The following is a 21,467-nucleotide window of genomic DNA, read 5'->3' on the forward strand; positions in this document are numbered from 1 at the left end:
TACACTTGTCAGATTATCTCCTTAGGATAAATTCCTAAGAGTGATATTACGTTGTTATAGGGTATGCATTTTTAAAATCTTAAAACACATTGCCAGATTGAACTAACGGTTATATTATTTTATGCATCCATTCATTCCTATAGCATATTAGAATTTAAAAATTAGTGTCTATTTCCCTATACCTTTACTAACATTTTTTTCATCTTTGACCACTGTATAAGCAACATACGTATCTTTTGGCATTTATTTTATTACTAATAAGATTAGTTTCTTAAAATAACAAGGTTTACTGACCATTCGTATGTTGTTCTTTGGTGAAATAATTGATAATATAATTTTATCCATTGAAAGATACATTTTTATAATGACAAATAAATACTGCTTATTAATAGTTTGTAGCGATATTATTTTTTCATATAAAATAATTATGTTTTAGGCATTTTGGAAATCAGTCCATTGGACATTTGCAGTAAAAAGATTGATGTTATATTACTTGGTAGTAAGATAACTGAAAGTTTTTGTATATTTAATATGATGCTCTTAAATTTTTTTAAATTCCCTTTAGGGCCATTCTCTCAGTGATGGGCTGGATGAAGTCCAAAAAGCAGAAATGAAAGCCTACATGGAATTAGTCAACAATATGCTGTTAACTGCAGAGGTATGATAGAAAATAATAGGCCTTGAAAATAAGCTTTTTCTCTCATAAAAGATCATCTTTCTTATGGGTTATTTTAAAGTTATTGAGAAATAGGAAAATAGTCAAGTAATTCTAGGGTGAGGATGCTTACCCAAATTATTTGATCATTATCTTTGAACAAGTTGCCTGACATTTTCAATTCTAATTTTTCTGTATGTAAAAAGGAGTGATTCTTGCTAACTTATTATTTTACTTTGGCCTTGTGAAGTTTACTTAAATAATATCTATAAAACACTTTAATGGTATTTAGAAATGTACTATGTGAATAAGAAATATTTTTCTTAAATACTGCCATTACATTTAATTATTATGTATAGCAACATTAGCAAAGAAAAAAAACAACCCTCACATATGTGACTTTTATAAAATTGGCTTATAAAAAATTACCATGGCAAGAAATAACTTTATTTTCATCCATTTTCTCTTTGGTATTCTAAAGTTTCAGTGACTGTTCTTTTGTTCCTAGTTGTATCTTCAGTGGTGTGATGAAGCTACAGTAGGGGAGGTGAGTGGTTCTGCAGCATTCATCTTAATTAAAGTTTAATGAGAAAACACTTTTGCTCAGAATCATAAGTCCCTGCTCATAAATGAAACATGGTGGTTTATACCATTAGTGATATAGTTTTTCACTTACTTTAATTTTGCTTGCACATACATTTTAGGGAAGCTATGTGTCATTGTTTGATATAACTGGTTGCAAAGTACATAAAAGTTTATATATTTTTAAAGAGAATGTTTTAAAATTTTAATTTTTTAGATTGCAAGCTGTGTATTTTTTCCAGATTGTTCTACTTGTGTTCTCTGAACATATATTTCCCCTAGAATTCTATTTGTAAAAAGACGCTTTGTTTTCAGAAAGAATCACGTTTTTAACAATCTTTTTTGCTTTAGATCACTCATGCTAGGTATGGATCTCCTTACCCTTGGCCTCTGAATCATATTTTGGCCTATCAGAAACAGTGGGAAGTCAAACGTAAGATGAAAGCTATTGGATGGGGTAACAAGACTCTGGACCAGGTCAGTCTGATCGAAGTTTACAAAACCCTCAGTGCATTTAAGAAAAGCCTTTAAAGCATTAAGAAATTCATTTTTTTTGTATTGATAGTCCTTTGTATTCATAGCTGGGATTTTAAGAAATCCCAACATAATAAAAAATTAACAAAACATTTCCTTTTATTTTCTCTGACATGAAATAGTTTTGTTTTATAAACATCACATGTGCTTATTATAAAACAAATTAAATAATACAGAAAAGTTCAAAAAGGAAAGAAAAATTGCCTGAAATTCTACCATCTTGAAATTGTCGCAGTTAACTATTTTGAGAGCATTTTTCTCGATGTCTCTTAATAACATTTTCCTTAAATGGAATCATACCTGCCACTCTATAAGCTGATTTTTTTCCCATTCAGCAATACATTGTGGGCATCTTTTTTGCAAGTAAATATCAATCTGCGTTATCAGGGCTTAAAATAGAAGTTAAGTACAGTACTTAATATATCTTTTTTTGTTTGTGTTTTTGCTCTTAAATTTACTGAAGTAGCAAGATTAAAAAATACAAATCTTGTCAAGGTCATGAGTTTGAACATCCTTAGACAATTTAATGTCTCTCTTCCAAGGCTACCCTTGGTCCTAGCCAGCCAACTCACTAATGTGTGCCATTGGCTGCAAGGGGGATTCGGAAAATGAATAGTGATGCAGTAAATAAAATCCATCTCCACTAGTGGAAAAACAACTCAAATGCTTTTATTTATGGTGAGTCATCAGGGTCATCTTTATAAAGCAGGTTATTTTATATATGTCAAATAATTTGAATATATAGATTTAGGAAAACATTTTTGTAGGGAGTGCAGTGTTGAGATTAAGTCTTTCTTGAAAAGTAATCCTTATAAGTAACTTAATTGTACTTGCATTGAAAGGAAATTAGCTCTCAAATTTTCTTCCTATTTTTTTATATAGAAAGCATTACTTAATGTTCTATATGTGATCTATAGTCTGATTTAAATGTATTATAAAAGGTTACCTGAATTTATATATTTGTTATAAACAGTGAAGTAAATTGTTTTAGACACATTTTACTGTTTTGCTTATTTAAATATTTTCCTTTGGGGTCTATTGCCTGTATTAGGTCTTAGAAGATGTAGACCAGTGCTGTCAAGCTCTTTCTCAAAGACTGGGAACACAACCATATTTCTTCAATAAGCAGTAAGAAAATTTTTTTTTTTTTACTTAGTTTTTTTCTGTACTGTTAGATTACAAAATTATTTTATCATAGAGGAATTGTTTTATCGAGAAATATTTATGAAAAGATTATATACTTAAATTTATTTTGCCTTCATTAGACATTTAATTAGCACTTCATGGGAGTCAGGCATCGTGCTACGGTAGGCTCTGGGAGACTGAGATTTCTCAAACGGGTTCTTGCCATTAAGAATTTCTAAGATCGGTGGCCGGTGGCTCAGTTGGTTAGAGCGTGAGCTCTTAACAACGGGATTGCTGGTTCGATTCCCACATGGGCCAGTGAGCTGTGCCCTCCACAACTAGATTGAAGGCAACGAGCTCTTGCTGAGCTTCCAGAGGGGTGGCCACATGGCTCAGTTAACGGCGACTGGACGTGGAGCTGAGCTGCACCCTCCATAACTAGATTGAAGGATAATGATGGAGCTGATAGGCCCTGGAGAAACACACTGTTCCCCAATAAAATAAAATAAAATTTCTAAGATAGGTAAACCAGTCATTAGTGTGTGATATGATAGAGATTCTACTAGAGGTAGTTCAAGGTGTTATGTATGGAACTATGACATTTTGTTGCTTTCTTTTTCCGTTTCTTTTTTTTAATTAAAGTTTATTGTGGTGACAATAGTTAGTAAAGTTACATAGGTTTCAGGTGTATAATTCTGTAATACATCATCTATAAATCCCATTGTGTGTTCACCACCCAGAGTCAGTTCTCCTTCCATCACCATATATTTGATCCCCTTTACCCTCATCTACCACCTCCCTCCCTCCTTAACCTCTGGTAACCACTAAACTATTGTCTGTGTCTGAGTTTTTGTTTCTCATTTGTTTGGAACTATGACATTTTAATTAACAAAATTCTAAACTTGCAAAGTACTGTTAAAATACTTGTCTGTATAGGGTGATACCCTGGGGACTAGAAAAGTGAATAAAACTAAACAATAAAAAATATTGTTGGATAGACAGCACTATTATGAACTTATCTTTTAAAAGTTGGTGACATTATTTGTAAAGCCCAGAAATGAATATGAAGGATATAGATTAAATATTTATATAAGTAAGTTGAGTAATTCATATTTCATTAAGACAGAATTTTTTTTGTAATTTGGAAAAGAAAATCTAATATAAAGAATGGATTTTCTTTTTTTTTTAAAGTTATAATTTTAGTGTATCAGAGTCAGCTATCCTGTGATCCAGTTTAAGATGGGTTTAAATTAGCATTTTAATCTCAGTGATTTGCTTAGAAGTTCTAACCTTTTCTTGGCTTTTTAATAAAATTTTCTTGCTTTTTATTTTTTAGGTTGATAGCTTTATTTGCTATTATTTATTCTTTCTTCATTGGCATTCATCTTCTATAGCCATATCATACATCTTTCGGTAGATATATTAATATTTGTAGCAAAAATGACTATTTGATAGGTTGGAAATATTTAAGTTATATTAATATATACTACATGTAACTGATATTAAAATAAAATTGGAGTCTGTTGATCTCTGAAGCAGAAAGGTCTTAGAGCTCCAACTCATGAAATCCTGTTAGGGAAAGCTTCTACAGCTATGCTCATATTTCTAGTGGTGTTTGCTATGCAGATTCTATTTGTTTTGTCTCTAATACAAAAGAAACGTATCCAAATAGTAGTATTATGTAGTTCCTTTTCTTTCTGATCTAGGAATTCTTAGGAGTTGAAAAGCTCAGAGAGGTGTGTTTTATTGTTTGAAGTGCATCATCCTGTGTTAGGAGTTTTGTTACACAAGCTGTCTTTATGGGAGGCCAGGAGCATATATCTAACTTATTTTTCTTCTCACTTAAATTCAGTATCAGAGTTAGTAATCAGGTATCATTTGACACGTGATTCAGTAGAAATGTCAAAATATTTTTTTCTTCATGAGGGTACAATTATATTTAAACTTGTAATGAAAAATTAAAAATTTAGAACAGGTGCGAAACCAAAGGTTTGCTATTGAGGAACTGTTTAATTGATAGTAAGATGTAGGTTTTTGAAATAATTTTACCTCATATGAGACTTAGGTAAACATTTTTCCCTAACAGTTATGATTAATGAATAGAATAGATTTAGTTTTTTGTTTTAATTTGACCCAGTTGTTTAATTAATGTTAACATGCAAGTAAACTAAATTTATGAAAAAAGAAATTGTATTTTTACTTGGTTGTGGCAAAATTTTTCTCATTTCTTTATCTGTCGCAGGCATCATTACTTTGGGAGACACTGTACCTTAGTGAATAGGGCACTGGCTTAAGTCAAGATATGTAGTATTGGATTCCAAGTCAGAGGCCCTGAATTCTATTCTTGGCTCTAACATATACCAAACTTTGGCAGGTTACTTTATTTCCCTGTGTATCTTCCCCTTACCCTCTTAAATTAGAGTCAGCTTTTCTCATAGCTTACCTACGGGGATGTTGAGAGGGCTCATGAAAGAAACCTAATAACTTTACTTGATGAGGGAAAGGGAAAGGGTAGTGGAGGGAGATCTTGCAGGAAGATTAGTAATAGGGAAAAAAGAAGACAAAGAAGCTAAATGGTGGAAAGGCAAAAGGAAAATGAATTTGAAAAAAATTAGAAATGATACAAGGTAGATAATAACATTGATGGCCTTTTTATCCTTCAAAATATATAGTGTTGATAGCTTTTAAATATTTATTTAAATCATATTTCTGAAATGCAACTAAAACAAAACGCGTACTACCTGTTATGTACGTGCTGTCTTGCTGATGTGTGATACCCGTTAAGACACCCACACAAAGATTGCTGCGTCATTTGTTCCCTTCACCTGGTTGAGTGTAGACTGGGAATGAGAAACTAAAACTGTTCTTAAAGTATAGTTTTATGCTACTTTTTTAATAAAGGGGAAGAAAGAGTAGAAAAATAATGTATTTTTTTCCTAAATGTAATCAGGATAGAAAAAGTTATATTTTTAAAGCATTTATGAGCTCCTTGTAGGTCTGTGCAAGCTAGAAGCTCAATAAATGTTGGTTAAAACTAGGTTAAGTTGAATGAGAAACTGGAAAAGGAGTTAGATTTTAAAAAGAAAAAATACTGCTATTAACCATAAAGTAGATGGTAAAATTTGAAAATATACCTTCATATACTGATGGAGAAGTGTACCGAAGAAATGGTGCAAAAATTATATTTGGGAATTTTAATTTGAAAAATGTCAGGGAGGAATAGGATTTTGTTGAGGTTTATTTAATTAAGAAATCACCAGTTAAGAAAATTAAGGGGAAATTGCTCAAAAATACCCAAAGGAAAAATATAGAAAAGGTTGATGGCAAGGGGCTTGATTTACAAACTTGAAGGACCATCCTGAAGGTTGGTGACTGGTATATAAAGAAAGGATATTTCTAGTAGTATGATTTCTAGTAGATTATTTCTAGTAGTCTGAAGACATGACAGGTTAGCAGTGTGATGGGAAAGAAAACTTAGTGAACATTTTTAGGAATATTGTGCTAGTAATTATTTTAATATAATATGCATTGGTGATGCATCATTTATAGTCCATTAGAGGTGAGGTAGATAAATTTAATTTTTTTGTTAGTAATACATAATTAAAGGGAAAAAAACCTTAGAAAAATTTTTGTTGAAGGTATCTTTATGATTATGTCTCCTTCAGAAAGCTAAGTTACTTTAAAAGTGGTAAAATTAAAATGAAATCATGCTGGTAATATATGACTGGGTAATCAGGTCTCATTTTGTTGTGCCAGCACCACAGTGAAATCCTCTGAGCTTTGACAGCATTTTATTTGTACATCTATTAAAGCACTTAGTAAATTGTGTTTTGGTAATTTGTTTTGTGTCCATGTCTTAGAAGATATTTCTTGTTTTGAGATCTCTAGTATCTGACATAGTTCCTGGCACACTGGAGACCTGCTTATTTACTTAGTGAATAAATTAATGAGTAAAATGAATACAATCAATTAAACCAATATTATTTTAACACATTTAAATAATACTACTTCAATAAACAAGTCACACAACTAGGAAATCATAGTTTTAAAGATCTTTTTTTTCATGTCTTATAACAAACTCCAAGTTAAAACAGAATAAATTCTGTTATCAAATTGGGGTAGGATTTGTTTTTTTTTCTGTGACCTTTTTCTTTTAAATAGATGAATAAAATGTTTTTTTTTAAATTGTATATATCCTACCATACAAATTAAATGCTATCTGTGTTATTGTCATTTTTACTTTTGTTTCAGGCCCACTGAACTAGATGCACTGGTATTTGGCCATCTGTATACCATTCTTACCACACAGTTGACCAATGATGAACTTTCTGAGAAGGTGAAAAACTATAGCAACCTCCTTGCTTTCTGTAGAAGAATTGAACAGCACTATTTTGAAGATCGTGGTAAAGGCAGCTTATCCATCAGATTGTCTTAAGAATTATGTGTTAATTTAGTTATTAGTGAACAAAATTTAACTTTTGAAATATATGTTACTTGAATGATATGATAATGGTATCAGAATTTTAAAACCAAAACACTGCTTTTTGAAACCTCAAAACAAATTATATAATTAATGTATCCTATACATGTACTTTATACTGTTATTTGTGTACACATTAAAATAATTCTGAATGACTTCATTAGATATGCTGTACTCTATATCTGAAAAATTTTGTTTTGTTGAAACGTGTATGCACATAAAAATAAACCTTATACAACTGTATGGCTGGTGTATTTACTTGATTTTTCTGAAAGCCTCTCTCTGAGCATCATACATAGAGTATCTTTTCTAAGGCAAGTAATTTGTGTTCCGTATTCCCAAGATTACTTTGCTAGATACATGGTAAACCTGGTCATAGGAAAGATGTTCTTCACAAGTATGCTTTTAGAAAATGTGACGATCAAATCTTGGAACAGATTACTATTTAAAAACATTTCTTCATATCTAAACTTAATTGAATTTAAAAACATTTCATCAGAGCAGGTATAATTTACATTTGATAAAGGAATTGTTTTAAGGACCTTATTGAGACAAGAATGTTTTAATAATGCTGTTTTATTCCTTTTGTGGGGAAGGTAGGATGGTTTTCACAGAAGTATCAACCAGCATTTATATGGAAGCACTAAGGATTATATGTTGTGTCCCTTTCAAATTTTCTAATATTTTATATATTTTATTTTTACATCTGACTCTTTATTCTCTAAAGAGTCAGATGTAAAAATCATTTCTTGAAAATGTCTAGAATAATGTACTTTTACGTTTTCCTTTTTTTTTTTTTTAAAGATTTTTATTGGGGAAGGGGTACAGGACTTTATTGGGGAACAGCGTGTACTTCCAGGCCTTTTTTCCAAGTCAAGTTGTTGTCCTTTCAATCTTAGCTGTGGAGGGTGCTGTTCAGCTTTAAGTTGTTGTCCTTTCAGTCTTAGTTGTGGAGGGCGCAGCTCAGCTCCAGGTCCAGTTGCCATTGCTCGTTGCAGGGGGCGCAGCCCACCATCCCTTGTGGGAGTCAAACTGGCAACCTTGTGGTTGAGAGGATGCACTCCAACCAACTGAGCTATCCGGAGTTCAGTGGCAGCTCAGCTCAAGGTACCGTGTTCAATTTTAGTTGCAGGGGGCGCTGCCCACCATCCCTTGCGGGACTCAAGGAATTGAATTGGCAACCTTGTGGTTGAGAGCCCACTGGCCCATATGGGAATTGAACTGGCAGCCTTCGGAGTTAGGAGCTTGGAGCTCTAACCGCCTGAGCCACTGGGCCGGCCCCTATGTTTTCTTTTTATGTACCAGGCATTTAAACTCATTTAATCCTTATAAAAATACTGTGACGATTGTCCCCAGTTCACAGAAGAGGAAATGGAGACAGTGAAAGGATAATACTTGAAACTAATACAAAAGAAAAAGGAAAGGGTAATACCTTGCCTAGGCTCATGGGGTTAGTAAATTGAGTTGGAATTCAAACCCAGGTGTCTGGCATCTGTTCAGTTTTTAAGGAACACAGCACTTTTCTTTAAAACTGTAGATTTATACCATATAAGGGGTATACTGAACTAATTTTGTAATGTGTATTATTATTAAAATAAAAAATCCCAAGTTACCTGTGTTTTTGCACAATTTTTAAGATGAGTTTTTTTTGGTATATATTTTTAAATATTGTTTTGTATTTAGTGATGCTTTTAAAAATATATATTACCCTAAGGTTCATTTAATTGAACTAGTACCATTTGTACCTCAGTATATACAATCTAGACTTTTCTTTGAGTATTTTTGGACATGAAGATATTACAGCAACATGGGCTGTGATATTTTAATCTTAATCATTACAACAGGCTATATTCTTACCTTAATACGAGGAACTTTATATCAAGTCGAGATATTTACTCTTATTTAAGACTACTGTCTACGATCACTCTCCAGCCCAGTTGCTCTCTAGTGTTGAGTAAATGATCATCAAAACAATACATCAAAACAATACATCAGAAAATACCGTGTTTCCCCGAAAATAAGACCTAGCCAGACCATCAGGTCTACTGCGTCTTTTGGAGAAAAAAATTAATAGAAGACCTTGTTATAATATATAATATAAAACACCAGGTCTTATATTAATTTTTGCTCCAAAAGATGCATTAGAGCGATGGTCCGGCTAGGTTTTATTTTCGGGGAAACATGGTAGAAACCTTGATGTCTTATGGTGATTCAGTTACTTTCTTTTATCTTTTAAATTTGAGTCCATAAAGCCAAGTCACAGTAGCTAAAAATTTTCACTGAAAAGCCAGTTTGCTGACCAAAGAATTAAATGTTATTTTGCTGCCAAAGTACTTGCTGCCAAAATACTTAACATGTATGCTGAATTTTAATATAAATAGCATGATCCCTTATTTAAATTAAAATCATAAGTAGTGAGAAAGGAAATCAAGACAGGTACAGTCTATAGTGTCATTTCATGACTTTTGAATGATGTGCATAACTATCTTCTATGAAACCCTTTTGCTACTTCTTAATTGAGTTGAATATTGGATGAATAGATATTGTATTAATTCATTAGGTAACCTAAATCCAGAAAAAGTAGAAACTGTCGATCTGAGAGATGCGTTAATAATTTGTTTTGGTACATTTTTGATGACCAGATGAGTTAGTATTTTTCTTACTGTTATCTATGATTTCATTTAATGAGAATGGGTAAAATGTAGCTGTACATTGAGACAGTTCAAGTTACTACATTTCTAAAGTAAATTTAAGATACAACTTTTTGAACTTAATTTTAATTTTAATTTTTTTAAAGTATTACAACCAGTTGCTTCCTATCATTTATAAATTTTACTGAGTCTTAAATTTAAAAATATTGTAAACGTTTGATTATGTCTGGGCTGATAAACATGGTCTGACAATTAAATTCGTGAATTCATCCTAGAAAAAGTGCTACATACCTCTGCTGAATATCACTATGGTCACCTTCGAAGTACTCCCCTTGGGAAGCTATGCACAGATTCCAGTGCCTAGTTCACGCTTCAAGGCGATTTTGAAACTTTTCCTGGAATTCAAATTATTTCCTAATTCCCATGTGATTTCTTTGATCCATGGGTTATTTTGTAAGTGTACTTTTAAATTTGAAAATATTTGAGGATTTCCCAGATACCATTCTATTGATTTCTAATTTAATTCTCTTCTGTTTCTAGAACATACTGTATATTTCAGTTCTTTCAGATTTGTTCAAGTTTGCATTATGGTCTAGAATATGGTTTATCTTGGTGAATATTCCATTTGCATTTGAAAAGTGTGTATTTTGCTGTTATTAGAGTATTCTATAAATGTTAAGTTGGTCTAATTGGTTGATTGTGGTGTTTAGGTCTTTGATGTCCCTATTAATTTTCTACCTACTTGTTCTACATTACTGAGAAAGGACTGTTGAATTGTGGCTTTTATCCTTCTTTCATTTCTATCAATTTACTTAATGCATTTTGAAGATTTCTTGTTAGGTGTATATATATTTAGGATTATTATTTCTTGGAAAATTGATCCCTTTATTGATATTCTTCTTTATCCCTGGTAATGTTTCTTGCTCTGAAATTATTTAGCTGATACTAATTTAGTTATTTATTTATCTGATATAGCTACTCGTTTTATTTAATGTTTGGAAGGCCGTGTGTGTGTGTGTGTGTGTGTGTGTGTATTTAAATATTTAAAAATATTTTATCTTTTCATTGCTTTTTTTTTTTTTCCATTGGGGAACAGTGTGTTTTTCCAGGGCTCATCAGTTCCAAGTCGTTGTCCTTCAATCTAGTTGTGGAGGGCGCAGCTCAGCTCCAAGTCCAGTCGCCATTTTCATGGGGGCACAGCCCACCATCCCATGCGGGAATTGAAAGGGCAAGCTCGTGCTCTAACCAACTGAGCCATCGGCCGCCCCTCCGGAAGCTCAGTGGCAGCTTGTTGTCTTCACTCTAGTTGTGGAGGGTGCAGCTCGCTGCACCATGTGGGAATCAGACTGGCAACCCTGTTGTTCAGAGCTCATGCTCTAACCAACTGAGCCACCCAGCCCCCTGCAAAGTCTATATATTTTTATCATTTTACTTTTAGACTACTTACACCCTTTTATTTAAAATATTTTTCTTATAAACAGCTTAGAATTGGATCAGACAATTTCTTTTAATTGGTGTGTTTAGGGTATTTACATTTAATGTAATTTTTGATAGAGGTAGATTAAAATATTTTACCAGATATTTTCTATTCTACTTGTTCCAATTTCTTTTATCTCTTTCTTCCTTCTTTTGGATTGAGGTTTTTTATTGAAGCAATTTTATCTCTACTATTGGCTTATTTTTTATACCTTTAATCATTTTTTATAGTAGTTGGCCAGACTTTACAATATATACCTTTAATCAGAGCCTATTTTCAAATAATATAGACTACTTTTTTAAAAATTAAATTTATTGGGGTGACATTGGTTAGTAACATTATATGGGTTTCATTTCTATAATCATCTATGTATTACATTGTAATTATACTACTTTACTCACAGTTTATGGCTTGTCTTTTCATTTTCTCAGTGGTATCTTTGGAAGAGCAGAAATGTTTAATTTTGATTGAGTCTAGTTTATCAAGTATTTTATGGATTATGCTTTTGTTGTTATAGTGAAGAAGTCTGCCTAATCTAAAGTCCTAAAGACATATAATGCTTGCAGTGTATGAGACATTGTTCTAAGTTCTTTACATATATTAAATAATTTATAACAATCCTATGATATAATATCCCTGTTTTAGAGATGACAAAACTAAGGAGGCACAGAGAGATTAAGAGATTTCTTCAAGGCCACATAACTTAAATTTTATATAAATTTATAGTCTTATGAAACTTTCACTATGAAACATTTAAATATTTGCTATTCTAAGTGAAAAGTAGTATCTTATTACTTTTTGATTTTATGTCTCTATATAAGTGAGGTTAAACATATTTTCAACTTTATTGGTTATTAGTAATCTCTGTTTTTGTCCATTGCTAATTGGATTGTTTTTTTTCCTTACTGATTTATGTGTGATGTTTGTATCATAGATAAATTAACCCATTGTTTTCAGAGGTTTTGTGGATATTTATCCTCAGCTTGCCATTTGCTTTTGCTTTTGATAGGTGTGAAAGGACTGGAAAATTAGTGAACAATCTATGATGTAGTATTTCTGTATATAAGGCCATAATATTGTGAATAATAATTTAACATTACTCATACAAGGTAGAGCCACTGTATCATGCATTGGCAGTCATTTGGTTATATAATGTTAAATGTTTTTTCCAACCAAATGCAATAACAGATTAGGTATCCATTATCTGTTTCCTTGGAGAATTTAGAAGTGCTGAATTTTTCACTGGACAGCTCAAGAAGCATTAATTTGTCAAGTTCTTGAATACCCATGTAGTCTTTATTTCTTGGTATCATATTTTTATTTTATCACTAGACTAATACTCTTCAGAGTTAAGTTCTAATCAAACTTTTATGTTTACATCCCCCAGAGTGCTTATTTTCATTCATTCAGTAAACACCTTGAATTTGTCAAGGATTGTGTAAAGTAAGTAGTCTGAATAAGTACCTGCTATTTCCCAGCCCCTTATCTCTGGGAGTTTCTTTACTTGTTGAGCATATGGTAGGTGCTCAACAAATAATTATTGAGTGGATTTAGGCCGTGGATAATCCCCTAATATTTGGAAATTAAACAACACACTTCAAAAACACCCAGGGTAAAGGAGATTAGAAAATATTTTGAATTTAGGAATAATGAAAATATACCCAAGTTTGTGGGATTTAAGTTAAATAGTGCCTACAGGGAAAAGTACAGCTTTAAATGTTCATATTCAAAAAGGAAAAAAAGCTTACAATCAATTATCTCAGCTTCCATCTTTAGACTCCAGAGAAAGAAGAGCAATTAACCCCCAGATAAGTACTATGAAGAAAATCATAAAGAATGATAATCAATGTAATAAAAAATGAAAAAACAACAGAGAAAATAAACCAAAATGACATAGGAAACAGACTTAATAAAAGTCAATAAAATTCTAGATAATTCAAATGGGGAAATGGATATTATTTTAGACAGATGGTTCTGGAACAAAGTCGATATCAAATGGAAAAAAAATCACAAGAAACTAACTCAAAATATATTATTGACCTAAATGTAAAAGTTGAAACTAAAACTTCTAGAAGAAAACACTGGGAAAACCCTTTGTGACTTTAGGGTAGGCAAAGATTTTGTTGATAGGACACAGCACTTACAAAAAAGGAAAATATTGTAAAATTCATCAAAATTAAAAACACTTCTTCCAAGTGACACTTTAGAAAATGAAAAGGCTTGCCACAGACTGGGAGAAATTATTTGCAATAATATATCTGATTAAATTATCAAGAACAGATAACAAACTCTTAGAACTTAATAAAAAGACAAACAATCCAGGTTAAAAAGTGAGCAAAAGACTTAGACATTATACAAAAGAAAATATATAAATGGCTAATAAATAGATGAAAAAGAAGCTTAATGTCATTAGTCATCAAGTAAATGTAATCAAACCACAATAGATACCACTGCACACCTTTAAAATGGTTAAAATTGAAGTTTGACTTTACCATGTGTTGACAAAGATGTGAAAGGATTGGAATTCTCATACATTGCTAGTGGGAGTAGAAATTGGTGTAAGCAGTTTGGAAAACTGGCAATTTTCTTAAATACACATTTACTACATGACTGAGTAAATCCGGTTCTAAGTATCTGCCCTAAAGGAATAACACCATGTCCATAAAAAGGTTTGTACCTTAATGTTTATCAGCTTAATTTGTAACAGCCTGGAATTTGAAAAAATTCCAAAAGTCCATCTACAGGATGAATAAATTATGGTATATTCAAACAACAGAATACTGTTCAATAATAAAAGGGACAAACTATTACTTGCAACAACCTGGATGAATCTCAAAACCATTACATATGCTGAGGGTAAGAGGCTAGAAGTGAAATATATATTCTATGTACATATATATGAAGTTCTAGACTAGGCAAAGTTAATCTATGATGACAGAAGATCAATGGTTGCCTGGGGTGAGGTGATTTGTTTTGATTGAACGCAGACGGGCACAAGGGAACCCTTTGGGGGAATGGGAAAATTCTCTGTTTGGATTTTGGTATGGTTTATAAGATGTATACATTTGTCAAAACTCATCAAAATGCATTTTATTCTATGTAAATTATACTTCAATAAAGTTGATTTAAAGAAATGAATTGGGTGACACTTTCTGTTCTCAGAAATTTATGTAAGATAGGGATTATTCTTCAGCGTTACTGGATTTTGAGGAGAGATTTTTTGACTACAAATTCAATTTATATTTTTGTCATTAAGTTTTTTATTTCCTCTTAATTTAAAGAGTAAATCAATGCTACGTCCATAGTCTAGAATTTCAATTTAAGGTAATTTTCTTCACTTTTCATTAAGAATGATGAGATATCTGGTTAATGAGGAAATAGGTTTTTGTTTCATTCTGTTGCTTTCTCCCCTTACTTCAAATCCTGGTTAAGACTATTCTTAAGAGTTATCCTGAGCTCTAGGCTGGGTTACACTCCCCTCTTCCACTCTTTATCACTTAAACATTGTGCAATTTTCAAGTGATCTTGATCCCATGCCAGACATTGCTTGTTTAGATTAAGGGCAGAGGTAAAATAGTTTTTAACTGAAGAAACTGATGCTTAGATAATTTGTGATTCTTGAAAATCTCTGGGTATATTTAGCTGCATGTCTCAATCCAAGCTATTTTCTTAACTCCCCCCCCCCCCTTGATATTATTTGACACCTTTCCATATAGCCAGAGATCACGAACTTAATTCAGAAGCTAGGTGTGTGATGAATAGAGAGACAGACGGGATATTAGGACAATAGGAATAGTGGGGTCTATGTTAAACTGGAGAGTGCATCCCTCCACCTAAAGCATTAAAATAACCAAAAATTAAAACAACTTGCCTGCTGAACAATATGTCTGAAATCATATTCAAGTGGTTGACCATCATTATGAATCCATTGACTTGTGACTTAAAATATATTGTGCCATTTAAAGAAGTTTCTAAATTTGGAGGCAAGGAATATCCTGGGAAGCTCTTCAAACAATACATATTTCCCCTACCATCTGCCTAACTGAGGACTACTGGTATATTACCTTGGTATCTCGTGCTAAGTGATAATAATCAAGTTGATGGCACCATGTGGCTTTAGTTACTGGTCATTAGTAACAGTTTTCTTTTTGCCAGCAGAGAATGTTAATTTTGCTATGGGCTTTAGCAAAACTACATTGTGTACAATTGTATTATTAGAGAAATGACCAGAGATAACTGTATGTAGCTCTCACCTGACCCATATTAACAATGACTAGTATTTGGGTAAGAACTCTGTGTTCTCATTTATTATTCATTCATCCACTCAATAAATATTTAAATGTAGCAAAATGAGTTAGTGGTTTCTTGTCTCTGAAGATACTTCAAACTTAGTATTAGGAGGGAGAAAATCCAGCACTGGTATTCAAGTGGCGGAATGTCGGGAGATGGGCTTAATGAAGCCTCTTAGGATCAGCTGGACTGCTAGCAAACGCTTCATTTCCTGTGGATTTCTTTTCTCACAAGCTGAGCAGAGCTTCAACAGTTCTCACAACAATTATCACCCACTTGTTCTGTAGGTCTCAAGTTTTTTTGCATTAGTCAGGTTGAAGGATTCATAGTATTAATCACGACTGAAGTTGTTATTTATCACCTGCTGGGTGAGAAATAATAATTTTGGCACTAGTGGGGCAGCAGGCCAGAGGTACCAAATTAAGTAAAACATCTAAACACGAGCAAGGATCATTTCTCTGATTAATGAATTGTTACAAAGAAAAAGTGCTACTCATTATCTGGTCTTACCAATACAAAGTGGAGCTTGTAAGAAAAAAAAGTACTAGCTTGCTCAGACCCTTTTTTCTGTTTATTTCATTTCTCTCTCTCTCTCTGAACAGATTTGTGTTGCAAGTCACACCATTTTTCATTTTTTGCTACCAAACAACACAAATGAAGAAATACCTTATATTTTAATATTACATCAGAAAATATTTCTGTCTATTGAAACAATGTTTCTTTGTGACCTTTACTAAATATGAAAGATTGTGTAAATTACCTTTAAAATGTTGAATTACCTCCTTACATGTGTATAAAATAAAGATTAAAATAAAGAGTCGATGAATTTTACTTTTTCTACTTTGAACTGAATGCCATTGCTGAAGGGCTTATTTTAGAAAGGATAAATTTTCATTTTGTTGTTTTTTATTTTGTTTTTTGAGAATTCCAAATAAGAAAAGCTTATTTTCACTTTGACTCCTAGAGCAATCTTTATATTTCATAATGCTTATCTAAGAAAGCCCACTTCCTGTTATGATGGGAGCAGCAAGGACTGGATTTATTCTCCTGCCTTAAAGAACTGAAGAAGCCAGACAAAATATATGAAACAGTGGTTTTCAGACATGAAACAATAGTCATTTCAGGACAGTGATCCTTGCGTGAAAAGAAACAAAGTGAGCCTTTCAATTGTCCCAGCTTCTGCTTAGTATTTTCGGGCTGTAGCACAGGAGAGGGGAACAAAACAGGGCCCGGTAGATTCCCTGAGTTGAGAAGACAGAGTTCAGAGTTCAAGAAGGCCAACCAAGGTGGCTAGAATTCCCAAAGCAGAGTACTGGAGAGAACTGCATGGAGCGAGACCTCTAGAGAGGGTTCCGCCACTAGACTTCAGCTGAGTATTGTATTGATCATCACAGGTATATGAAGAAACTACCAAGACTCAGGAAAGAACTATTGGGAAAGAGCAAGTAGAACCATCGTTAGAGTTCGTAGAGGGCTAGAAATCATTTGCATTCCCATCAGAATGGAAAGTCACCTGATACACATGGGCATCAAATGGAGTCCTCAGAAAGGCACTGCCTCAGAAGGGGATTCGGGCCAAATTAGTGTTAGTCAAAAAAAACAACAAATAAAAAATAATTACACTGAGTTTAAACGTGTGAACAATTATTGACATTTAATGGAATAGTTGTAAAAAGCTTCATGGAGAAGGTAAATGGAATTGCGTTTTAAAAGGTAGGTAAGTAGACTCTGAATCGGGGAAGACTTTTATTAGAAGATCACAGCATGAGTAGAGTGTCCAGCAAATTCATGGACAGTAGGTAAATCAATGCAGTTGGATCAGAAGGTTTCTGTATGGTAGCCATGAAAGATGAACTTATAAGTGTAAATTTGGACTCGATTTGGACAAAAGATCTTGAGGGCACTTAAGCAATTTTGACATTTAGGCAACGTGGCAGTCATCCTAGACAGAACGCTGTTCTGAACTTGGAGTCAAAAGCCTTGGGTCGGATTCCTGCTCCCATTGGTAGCTATGTGTGGCTTCAGGCAAGGCCCGCCCTCTCTAAGTTTTAACGTCCTCATGTACAAAACAGAAATGTTACTACCTGTTCTGCTGCTTCACAGCCTTGATGGGTCTGAAGCATTCCACAAATCCAAAGTATTATTTTTATTGGAAAGAAGAATAAGATATGATTAAATTGGCTGTTGAGCAAGATTGATCAGGAAGTGATGTGTCATCTGCATCGTGCAGTAGGAAACAAAAATGAAAGCCTGTTTAACTTAAGTTGAGGTAATGAGTACTTGGATTAGGACGGTTGCCAAGGAAAAGGAAATAGAGGGGCAGATCTGAGAAAAATTTGGAAGGAAAAGTTTATAGGGTTCATAGCTAAACAGATGAAAAGAAAAAGTAACATCAAAGATTTTGAGCCTCAATGGCAGAAAGGGTATAGTTGATAGAAAAGCAAATTCATGAGACTGACAATTTTGATGCCAGTTTTGGATATGTTGAGTTGGACATCCAAGTAGAAAGGTCCAGTAGGCAGTTTAAAAAGACATTAATTTTCACAATTCTAATTTAATGAATCTCTCAAAGAAACTTCTGTACAAAACAGAGAGCTTTATTAACCATATCCTTGGTATTTTTTAGGATATAGGAGAACAAAAAGCCTGGGGGTAGAGGAGGGGGTAAACTGGATGTAATTTAGTTCTCCCAACCTTGACAAATGCTCATTTAAAAACATATAAATTAAACTTGTCAGGATAAGCTGCTAAGGGGCTGCTGGCCTCATCTTACAAACTCCCCAAATGTAAATTCACAAAATCCATTATGTTTGTTTTTCTGTAATTTTATTATTAACATATGTATGTTTCCATTTTCTTCCCTCTAGTCATTAATTGAAACAATTACAGGTAATCGGAAGTGGCAAATATTGATGGAAATTATGTTAACTGCCTGTTGTCTTCAATTGAGAGAATTCAATTTCTGGAAATCATATCACATTGAGTCACTACTAAGATGGTCTTGATGGCTTCTATTTCACTTACTCTCTCGTAAGCATAACTGGTCTTAGGTGGGATATGTTTTCATTTTGGTAAGTACATAGATTTTTTTTGTTTCATAAATTTCGAGAAATTATTTCTTTTTTAAAAATTACGTATTTTTGTTTGAGTTTTCAAAGTCCATGTTTGAAAACTTTTTTGTTTATGGCCAAATATGGTAAGTGGTACAGGACAAGAACTAAATATCACTTGTCTTCTTTTAGTCCCCCCGACTACCTGTCGAAAAAGGGAGGTTGGGGAGATATTTTATGTCCCTGAGAATTTTATAGGAAAATAAATCCATATGTTTCTGATGAATTTACACATAACTCATTAAGACCTGAGGTTTTTGTAAAACCTATTTAATGTCTAAACAGATCCCTTTGGGACAATCATTAAACTCAGTTCTCCTCTATTGCTCTCTCTCCCTCCCTGATAGAAATAGAGGATCATAGTAAGAGAAAAATACTGTATTCTGCCTTGAATTGCATGTCTGGATTCTGGATACCTCCTAAAAGAAAAAAAAAATTATGTTTTAGGATCCCAGTCTTTGTGTGTGTGTGTGTGTGTGTTTGTGTGCATGCATTTGTGACATATAACACACACACACACACACACACACACACACACAATCAAAATCCTATTCAAGTGTTCCTAAAACTCTGTATTGGATCTGTAGGATAGCTGCCTTGTCATTTATTTTTGTAAGGGTGACAATTCCCTTTACTCTCATCTATAGTAATGGCAAATCCCTAAAATTAATTACACCTTCTAATTGTAGGTGTAACCTTTTCTATGTACACCTGGTGCTAACAAGCATGCTTTACACTACATTTTCCTCCAAAGGAACAAAATGCAGGCCATTTCTAAGGCATTAGGCACAACAATTAAGCAGGGGATAGTGAGTGCCCTTTGCTTTCTCCTTTATCAAAATATATTCATTCCAGTTTTCAAATTGCTGTTTTTGAGTCCTAAATCTCTACCCACACTAATTTCTGCGGGTCAGACTTTGACCCTGATTGGAACAAAATCTGGAGTCGGATATTCACACCAGGACGCCTCCACCTCCGTGCGTGTCAGAAGCCATATTGCTGCAAATGCCTCACACACCTTGGAGTGCAGCTTGTGGAACTGATGAGGTGAGAGCGCGGCACAGCGGCACTGGCCTGGTAATCACAGGACTGAGGAAACACATACATCATCTGCCACCCAGGTTGGCATTTCAAGTAAAAAACCTTCACACTGTGTAAGATGTTGGACAAATGATGGCCATATGCATGTTTGTCTGGGTACAGATGGCTCCGCGTTCTCAGAGAAGAGAAAGCTGAGCTCGGCTCTTTTTGCAGACAGTTTAATATTGGTGACACAGTTTATGTCCTCTGCAAAAACAATAATGGAGGGGAAGGTGACATAAATTATTTGCAAATCGTTTGACATATGCAGGGCATTGTCCTTGCAATAATCACCATCAGTTTGTCAGTTTAAGATATGAACCGTGCCACTGCCATTTTATATCACTGTGTTAAGCTTTCACATGTTGTCATTTTACAGATTTGTTCTTTGGAGAACCATGGAAACACAAATCAAATTGGATTATGTTTAGTCATGTACTGTATCATGCACGTTGCTTAGATAAAAATAAAAATGTGCATCCTAGGGGATGGGATCTTGGGGCAGTCTTCCATTCCATATCTTTGGGAGGTGATAGTTAAACAAACCTCTCCATCTATACCATTACTCAACTTTAGTTCATTGTTCAATTGGTGAGATTATTTTTGAGAATATAGACACCCATTTGTCACTATAAAGATATATAAAAGTGTATAAGATGAAAATGGCTCATTCTAAGACTTTTTCTTATGTTTTCTAATCAATTTAGGAAATTAATATGCAAATGTTCAGTGATATCTCCTAGCCATCTTTAATTTTATATATGCTATTATTGGATTTCTTTCTCAACCTAAGAAAATTCCTGTGAATGGTGATTAAATAGTAGATGGTGTTGTCCCCCTTTATAGTATGAAATGAATGCCATATGGCACTTTTTACTTCTTGAATTCCTGATGTCAATTGATGTTGAAAACCGTGTGTTACAGTTTAACCATATATAACATTGCTCTATTGCATATATTTGGACCAATTGATAAATGAACTTTAGAGACAGTTTCTCAATTTCCCAGACTTTTCAATAAAACTATAAATTCTAAAACAGGGCATTCAGAAATTGAGTACAAACATTTCTGAAGAGAAATATGATTTGTTTTCATTTGGAAAAGTTACTTCCATTCAGTTACATCAGCAGCGCTGCCTCTGCCTTCACTCATTACATAGTCCTTAAAACAAAGATTTATTACTTTTCCATCTTTGAAATAACATTTTTCTCTTTGAAGGTAGCCATTATCACTATGCTTTTTATAGCTATACTGATAAGTGCAGTGAGACAAGCATTTACAAAGAAATTGTTTAATTTATCTTAAATGATGCACATAAACGGTGCATCAGGGAATTTGACATTAGGTTCAGATGATTTCAGAAAGTCTATATAGTAGCATTAAATCAGAATTTACTTAGCATCCAGGAAAGATTTAACTGAAAAACAAAAAAAGAAACTTGATGAAGATGTTGATAGAATCAAATGTTGTCTTTATAGGACCA

General features: G+C 33.3%; 1 protein-coding gene and 1 long non-coding RNA gene across 7 annotated transcripts in view; both read left to right on the forward strand.

Moving 5' to 3' along the window:
• MTX2 (metaxin 2) overlaps positions 1–7,619 on the forward strand; it is a 56,542-nt gene extending 48,923 nt beyond the window's left edge. For all 6 annotated transcript variants that reach the window (XM_074338399.1, XM_074338388.1, XM_074338394.1 and 3 more), the window contains 5 exons: positions 566–658; positions 1,164–1,202; positions 1,589–1,714; positions 2,823–2,899; positions 7,148–7,619. In XM_074338399.1, coding sequence (XP_074194500.1) covers positions 566–658; positions 1,164–1,202; positions 1,589–1,714; positions 2,823–2,899; positions 7,148–7,331 — 519 coding nt within the window. In that variant the 3' untranslated portion in view covers positions 7,332–7,619. The remainder of the gene's footprint in view (positions 1–565; positions 659–1,163; positions 1,203–1,588; positions 1,715–2,822; positions 2,900–7,147) is intronic.
• Positions 7,620–18,667: 11,048 nt separating this feature from the next.
• LOC109451261 (uncharacterized) overlaps positions 18,668–21,467 on the forward strand; it is a 520,178-nt gene continuing 517,378 nt past the window's right edge. Inside the window, exon 1 of the long non-coding RNA XR_012498202.1 lies at positions 18,668–20,025. This is a non-coding gene — a long non-coding RNA (uncharacterized LOC109451261). The remainder of the gene's footprint in view (positions 20,026–21,467) is intronic.

Source organism: Rhinolophus sinicus, linkage group LG01, assembly GCF_036562045.2.
Source record: "Rhinolophus sinicus isolate RSC01 linkage group LG01, ASM3656204v1, whole genome shotgun sequence".
In the NCBI taxonomy this organism is placed as follows: domain Eukaryota; kingdom Metazoa; phylum Chordata; class Mammalia; order Chiroptera; family Rhinolophidae; genus Rhinolophus; species Rhinolophus sinicus.